General features: G+C 31.9%; 1 protein-coding gene across 1 annotated transcript; it reads left to right on the top strand.

Moving 5' to 3' along the window:
• The first annotated feature begins 4,600 nt into the window (after positions 1-4,600).
• Positions 4,601-8,156, top strand: LOC141317414 (RNA-binding protein 24-like). Its single transcript, XM_073833134.1, has one exon. The coding sequence runs from the start codon at positions 6,024-6,026 to the stop codon at positions 6,312-6,314; it is 291 nt and encodes a 96-aa protein (XP_073689235.1). The 5' UTR covers positions 4,601-6,023; the 3' UTR covers positions 6,315-8,156.
• The last annotated feature ends 6 nt before the right edge of the window (positions 8,157-8,162 follow it).

Below are 8,162 nucleotides of genomic sequence, written 5' to 3'. Positions count from 1 at the left end.
TACTGACCGATTCAGTGTCCTTCTAGGAAGATTGAGTGAACTTGTCCCAGAGAGCAGCAGCTGCAGCACAGGGACATTCAGAGCGGCGCGAGACAACAGGTGTTTAGAGACACCAGAGATCAGTCCTCTGTTTCTGCCATTTACAAAGTCGCTTAAATTAGCCCTGAACTCTCGCAACCCCCAAATGTTAAGGACACGAAGAAGGAAAATATGTTTGTGGTAAGAAAGTTGCCGCAGTGGCTTAGCAACAAGGGTATTTTTAACAATGACACGCTCGGACCTCAGGGTTAGGTTGCATTTTATGCCACATTCATAATAATAAGTTCTTGACAGGGTTGAGTAGGAAGAGCAAATTCAATTATCACTAAGAAAAAATGGTTATATACTTATGGAAGCTTATAAAATATGTATTAACAATATAAAAGAAAATTGTGACTGTTTTACAATTCTGATGTTTTTCTCAAAATTCTGAGTTTATATTTAACAAATTAGTTCTCAGAATTGAGATTCTAAGAAGAATTGTGAGATGTGAACTTTGTCATTTCGAGACGTCAGAATTGTGAGGAAATTGCAAGAAAACCCCCCAAAAAGTCATAATTATTATACAGTACAGTATGTAATTTTAAATTAGTTTTTTTATGAAATGATAGGATTTTGAAGTCAATTATTAGATGTAAGTTTAGAATTTTTGAAAAAAAGTCAGAATTAAAATATGTAATTTTATCATTTTAAGTAATGTAATGTAATGTTAAAAAAAATGATGGGGTGTAATTTTAAAATTCTAAGAAAAATCTGAATTATATAATTTTATTATATAAAATCTGTAATTAATTTTAGAATTTTGAAGAAAAAAAAAAATCTGAATTATAAAATGTGATTTTAGAATTCCGAAGGAAAGAAGTCAGAAAAAAGTAAAATAGTGAGATGTAATTTTACAATTCTAAGGGAAAAAAATCAGAATTATGAGATGTAATTTTAGAATGAAAAAGTCAGAAAAATAGCAAAATTATGAGGTGTAATTCTAAAATTCCAAGAAAAAAGTCAGAATTATGACATGTAATTTTAGAATTTAAAAAAAAAATCTGAATTATGAAATGTGATTTCAGAATTCTCAAGGAAAAAAGTCAGAAAAAAGAAGAAAAGATGTGGTTTTTAGAATTCTTAGAAAAAAATCTGAATTGTGAGTTGTAATATTAGAATAAAAAAGTCAAAATATAGCAGAATTATGATGTGTAATTTTAAAATTCTGAGAAAAAATTCAAAACAATTATGGAGTGTAATTTTAGAATTCTAAGGAAAAAAATCTGAATTATGAAATGTTATTCTAGAATTAAAAGTCAGGCAACTCAAAAATATGGGGTGTAATTTTAGAATGAAAAAAGTCAGGAAAAAAGTCAATTATGGGGTATAATTTTAGAATTATAAGAAAAAAACTCAGAATTATTGTATTGTATTGTAATCTTAGAATTTAAAAAGTCAAAATTATGAGGTGTAATTTAAGAATTAAAAAAATCTGAATTATGAGGTTTTAGAATTTTGAAAAAATTAAGAATTATGTAATTTTAGAATTAGAAAAAAAAATCTAAATTATCAGGTGTGATTTTAGAATTTTGAAAAAGTATTAAAATGTAACTTTAGAATAAAAAAAGAATTAAGAACAAAGAAAGAATTAAGAGGTGTAATTTCAGAAAATAATAATTCAGATATGTAATTTTAGAATTTTGAAAAAAAAAATCAGAATTATGAAATGTGATTTCAGAATTCTCAAGGAAAAAAGTCAGAAAAAAGAAGAAAAGATGTGGTTTTTAGAATTCTTAGAAAAAAAATCTGAATTGTGAAATGTTATTCTAGAATTAAAAGTCAGGCAAGTCAATTATGGGGTATAATTTTAGAATTATAAGAAAAAAACTCAGAATTATTGTATTGTATTGTAATCTTAGAATTTAAAAAGTAAAAATTATGAGGTGTAATTTAAGAATTAAAAAAATCTGAATTATGAGGTTTTAGAATTTTGAAAAAATTAAGAATTATGTAATTTTAGAATTAGAAAAAAAAATCAAAATTATCAGGTGTGATTTTAGAATTTTGAAAAAGTATTAAAATGTAACTTTAGAATAAAAAAAGAATTAAGAACAAAGAAAGAATTAAGAGGTGTAATTTCAGAAAATAATAATTCAGATATGTAATTTTAGAATTTTGAGATGTATACTCAAAAACAGATATGTAAGCTATAATAAAGGAAAATAAGAATTGTAAGAAAAAAGTCACAATTACATTTTATTTTGTGGTAAAAATAAGATTTCATAAATACTACATGCAAATCATATAGTAAAGCGAGTATCAGAGTATTTAACTTTGAATTAACTTTAAAAACTTTAGAGGGCATCTAATTCATTTCCAAAGGACCGTTTAACTTGTGGTGTGGAGCACAGTGTTGCGCTTGTGTTCAGGACTGGGTCAGGCCATGTGTTGCTCAGCTTTCCGTTTATAACGGCGGGGCGTCAGAAATAGCCTCTTCACAGGCCGTCCCGTCACTCCAGCAGACTGACAGCAAGGAATGGCCTGTTAGAGACTCACAGTTCATCTATGGACACATTTAACTCCAGCACCTGTTGTTTTTGCACGTTTGCCGGTCACGACTCATTTCAGCTGTGGAGAAATACAAATCAAATCTGCCCGGCAACAAAGACGGGTCTTAACGGTGATTATATGCTATTGCAGTTTGTCAGAAATTAAATACTTCATCTTTAAAACTTCTTGAGGCATCTTTACTTTGTCGAATAAAAGGCCCTATATTTAATTTAATCTGTTTAGAAAAAGTCAAAATCGAATGGGTTTTTGAAGATTGTTTCTTATCTGAAGTAAATGAATTAATGAAAATTTGTTTAATGAAAGCTGTGCACAAAAATCAACTTTCAAGCATATTTATTTGTTTGTTTCTTTATTTATTTAAAAAATATGATTGGGTCAAAGATGAAAAAGGGTTTAAGCATAAAAACAATACGTGCTTTAAATTGTTGTTGTTTTTCCAAATAAATATTTAAAAGTTTTCTCTTTAATTTAATTGCATTTTTGTTTTTGTTTTTCTGAGCGAAAAATAAATATCCTTAAAAAATTCCCTAATTTACAGAAGACACCCACTAAAATGTCATTCAGTGAAACAGGCATATTGTCAGGCATATTTACAACAAAAATCAGTTTTTGACATATTAAAAGATGAATTACTTTCACCCCAAATACTAATTAGTTGTAATTCTACTTTTTTTTTTATTTGCCACTATCCTAGGTTTTGCCCATTTTTCAGTAAGAATTTTTTTACTCATTTAAAATACAATGAAATTCAATATGTCCCCTTACTCTTTGATATATTTTATTATATAAAGCATGTTGTTTGAATTTTTACATTAATATTGTTGTTATATATATATATATGGACTTAAATATAAATAAATATATACACTGCTGCTCAAGTTTGGTATCACTAAGATTTCATTTAAAAAAAGTATTTTATGCTCATTAAAGTTCCATTTATTTGATTAAAAAAACTATATAAAAATACAATATTATGAAATATTATTGCAATTTAAAATAACAGTTTTTTATTTTAATATACTTTAAAATATAACTTATTTCTGTGATGCAAAGCTGAATTTACATTTTTTCGAAATAGTAATCTTTTCTAACAATATAATTCTTTACTATCACTTTTTATCAAATGAACACATTCTTGCTGAATACAAATATTCATTTCTTTCACTGACCCCCAAACTTTGAAAGAGGTGTTTGTTACAAAGTTTTCTATTTTTTTTTTTTTTTTTAAAGCCTGTTTTTTAAACGTTTTATTCATCAAAAAATTCTGAAAAAACATCACAGGTTCCAAAAAATTGATAATAAATCAGTATATTAGAGCAATTTCTGAAGTTTCATGTGACGCTGAGTAATGCAGTAATGATGCTGAAAAATCAGCTTTGCATCACAGGAATAAATTATATTTTAAAGTATATTAAAATAGAAAACCACTATGTTAAATTGCATTAACATTTTACAATATTACAGATTTTTTTCTGTATTTTTAATCAAATAATCACAGCCTTGATGAGCAGAAAAGTCTTTAAAAAGCATTAAAATTCTTACCGATCCCAAAATTTTGAGCGGCAGTGTATATATAGTTTTTTATCTTTTTATTTATTTATTTCAGGATTAAATTTACTTATTTGCTGTATTTCAAATGCAACTCCCTTTTTGGCGTTTGCCGTGTAAAGATACAGAAAACACAGTTTACCTTCAGCACAGCAACAAACAGAAGTGAAATATTATATTTGATGCATTTAGCAGCAGATTTCAACTCTTAATTCTCTTGGGGTGTGTGTATGTGACGTGTGAACGCACGCAAATGTGTTTTATTTTTCTTTCTTTCATGTGCGTGTGTGAGTTAACTGGATTTCTCTTCTTATTTCAGTATTGTTTGGTGTGTCAGTAACTTTCACCCTGTTTTTGATTGTAGAATTGCTGTCAAAAGCTCTGCTGTTTTTTTTTATTTTGAAAGGTTTTTCTTTTTCTGCTGTGATTTTGATTGATCTGCTTTGATAGTAATTCGTTGATGGTCATTTGTTTAATGTGTGCGGGGCTTAAATATTAAATTCCATTTATTTCAATTAAATTCAGGATTCAGTTAAGAAACAAAACATTATCAATATAAAATATAAATCTGTAGGGTCATTCTGTGTCAGATCAACCAAATTTCAGAAACTTCCCCAGCTCAAATTTTTGATTTTGCTTAAATATTTTTTTTCTGAAGAAGGATAGACATGTATAGTGATGAAAGCCAATGTTTACCCGAGATTCAGAGTTACAGGGGGTTAAGATGACTTCAGAAAACTGGAAGCATCATAATGTTATTTTTACTCAGATATTATTAGTTATAATATTAAAACCTGTTGACTTTAGCAATCTTTGTTGCATTATGTGCCAATGGTGAAATTAGGAAACAGCACCTCCCAAGTTTTTACTCCAGAGTTTCCATGCCTGTAACTCAAGAAGTATTAAATATATCTTAATGCCCTTTTAGATATTGGCTCTTAACAAACCAGGCTCTCTTTCTTATCTTGTTCACTAATACTGTCAAAAACACACAAGAATTACATATAAACACTGTTGGTTATGTCTAAAGTGAAAGTAAACAGTTGAGAGACATTAGATGCGTGCAGCTCTTAAAGTGACAGAACTAAACATGCTGCCAATTGTCATTAAAAACTCAGATGTTGTTCCAAACTTCTATTAATTTTTTTTCTTGTGCTGAACACAAAAGAAGATATTTTGAAGAATGTGGATAACAGTAGCTGGTCCTCACTGAGTTTGATAGTGGGACAAAATAAATCAAATACTATAGAAAAAGTGACTTGGGACCAGCAACTGTTTGGTTAGCCACATTCTTCAAAATAAGTTTTATGTTCAACATGTTTTATGTTTAAAAAATCTTTAGTGAGTAAATGACAGAATTGTCATTTTTGGGTGATGGTAGGCTAATAAAAAGAAAAATCACTCAATGCTTTTGACTGAAGAACTGAAAAAAACTTTTATTTTTTATTATAAAACGGTTAGTTCCATTCCTCAATTCTGATTGGTCAGCAGCTGTGTGGTATTCATGATACACAAAAGACTATGTTCGGTAATTGGCCTTCAGCCCAGTGTGTGATTTTGTTCGGCTTCGGCGAAGAACATGACGAAGAATCGTTATAAAATGGTGATATTTCTGAAAAAAAAAAAATTTGTGATAAGATATTTTTGCCATATTGCACACCCCTACTATAAGCTAAAGTTGCATCTTCTGATGTGAAATGATCATTGACTCTTCCCAGCATGCTCTATTGTGGCAATCCTGTTGATGTGAGTAACCCTGCAGTGCACTGCGCTGTTTCTCTGTTAGTGAGTGTTTTGCTGATTCTCTGTTTAATCACACGATCTCTGTGTCCCTCAGGATTCCCGCTCACTATGTGTACCCGCAGGCGTTTGTGCAGCCCAGCATGGTGATCCCTCACGTCCAGCCGGCGTCTGCAGCCTCAGCCGCAGCGTCTCCGTACCTGGACTACACCGGCACCGCATACGCGCAATACACCGCAGCCGCCGCAACCGCCGCAGCCGCCGCTTACGATCAATACCCGTACGCCGCCTCGCCAGCCGCCGCGGGTTACGTCGCCGCCACGACCGGCTACGGTTACGTCCAGCAGCCTCTGGCGTCTCCCGCACCCGGAGCCGCGGCAGCCGCTTTCGCTCAGTACCAGCCGCAGCAGCTGCAGACGGACCGCATACAGTGAACACCTGACTTTATGACTGAATCAGCCAAAGAAACTCATGTACCTTTTTTTATTGTTTGGTAATTGTTACTATTGCTGTTTTACTTGTAGTATTTAATATTTATTGTGGAAAAGAAAGCTTTAGACTTTCATTCTTACGTACAAGGAATGTTTATCATTATTCATTCACCTTCATGTCATTTAAAAACCTTGTAGTGCTGTTATTTATGCTCTGAAGAGGCCACCATAAATCAGCGAACAAACATCGAATGTGTTTGCAGCATGAGGGTGAGTAAATAACGACAGAATGGCCGTGACTTATTCTTCAAGTGACTAATTTGCAATTAAGATGAGTTTCTTTCAATGACTTACACATCAATGGATCCTCTGGAGTGAATGGGTGCCGTCAGAATGAGAGTCCGAACAGCTGATAAAAACAATAATCCCCAAGTAATCCACACCACTCCGGTCCATCAGTTAGCATCTTGAGAAGACAAAGCTAAAACAAATACATCATTAAGACACTTTTAACTTTAATACATTGAGTCTATAATCCTCCAGTGAAAAAGTTATTTGGTCTGAATCAGGAGAGAAATCTGCATAGATTAATTATTATTATTATTAAACATTATTATGGACTTCTAAAATGTCTTAATGCTCACCAATGGATCCTCTGGAGTGAATGGGTGCCGTTAAAATGAAAGTCCAAACTGTTGATAAAAACATCACAATAGTCTCTAAACAAATATGTGGATGGATTATGAAATGAGATTTCACATTATTATGGATTGTGGACTCATATTTTACTTTAAAAAGTCTTAATGATGGATTTATTTCAGCTTTTGTCTTCACAGAATTTGTTTCAACTTCATCATCTCAAGATGTTAACTGATGGACTGAAGTGGTGTGGGATATTTCTGGATTATTGATGTTTTTATCAGCTGTTTGGAATCTCATTCTGACGGCACCCATTCAAATCCACTGGTGAGCAAGTGATGGAATGACACATTTCTCCAAATCTGATGAAGAAACAAACTCATCCTAATCTGGGATGGCCTGAGGATGAGCACATTTTCAGCAAATGTTCATTTTCGGGTGAACAATTCCTTTAAATCGTTGTTTTGAGGACTCTATCAAGTAACAGACAAAGTAAAGCCAAAATACTATGATTTGATTTGTCTTTTTATCATTTGCTTACCAATGGATCTTCTAGAGTGAATGGGTGCCGTCAGAATGAGAGTCCAAACTTTTGATAAAGACATCACAATAATCCACACCACTCCAGTCCATCAGTTAACATCTTGAAGATGTTTTTTAACTAAAATCTGAGTCCAAAATGTATAATAACGCTTCCTCCAGTGAAAAAGTGGTCTGGTCTGAATCAAGAGAGAAATCTGCACAGATCAAGCAATGTTTACAAGCCAAAAACAGCTGTAAACAAATATGTGGCTGGATTTTGATGTGAGAGAACACAGGAAATTTACTTTTTTTTTTTTTTACATTATTATAGATTACAGACTTTGTTTCTTATAAAAATGCAGATTTGTCTTCTCAAGATTTTAACTGATGGACTGGAGTGGTGTGGATTACTTGTGGATTATTGTGATGTTTTTATCAGCTGTTTGGACTCTCATTCTGACGGCACCCATTCACATCCATTGGTGAGCAAGTGATGGAATGACACATTTATACAAATCTGATGAAGAAACAAACTCATCCTAATCTTGGAGGGCCTGAAGGTGAGCACATTTTCAGCAAATGTTCATTTTTGGGTGAACTATTCCTTTAAACACATCACAGGCTAGTCTTGATGTTAACGGAAGCCTGATTGTTTTCATAAACACGATTATGTCTTGTGATCTCCTCGTG

The sequence above is a fragment of the Garra rufa genome, unplaced genomic scaffold, assembly GCF_049309525.1.
Source record: "Garra rufa unplaced genomic scaffold, GarRuf1.0 hap1_unplaced_957, whole genome shotgun sequence".
Lineage (NCBI taxonomy): Eukaryota > Metazoa > Chordata > Actinopteri > Cypriniformes > Cyprinidae > Garra > Garra rufa.
Note: the sequence above shows the minus strand (reverse complement) of the source record. Positions and strands in the feature narration are given on the sequence as shown.

Coding starts and splice junctions, on each gene's coding strand:
- LOC141317414 (XM_073833134.1), top strand. CDS start 6,024: ATGGTGATCCCTCACGTCCAGCCGGCGTCTGCAGCCTCAGCCGCAGCG.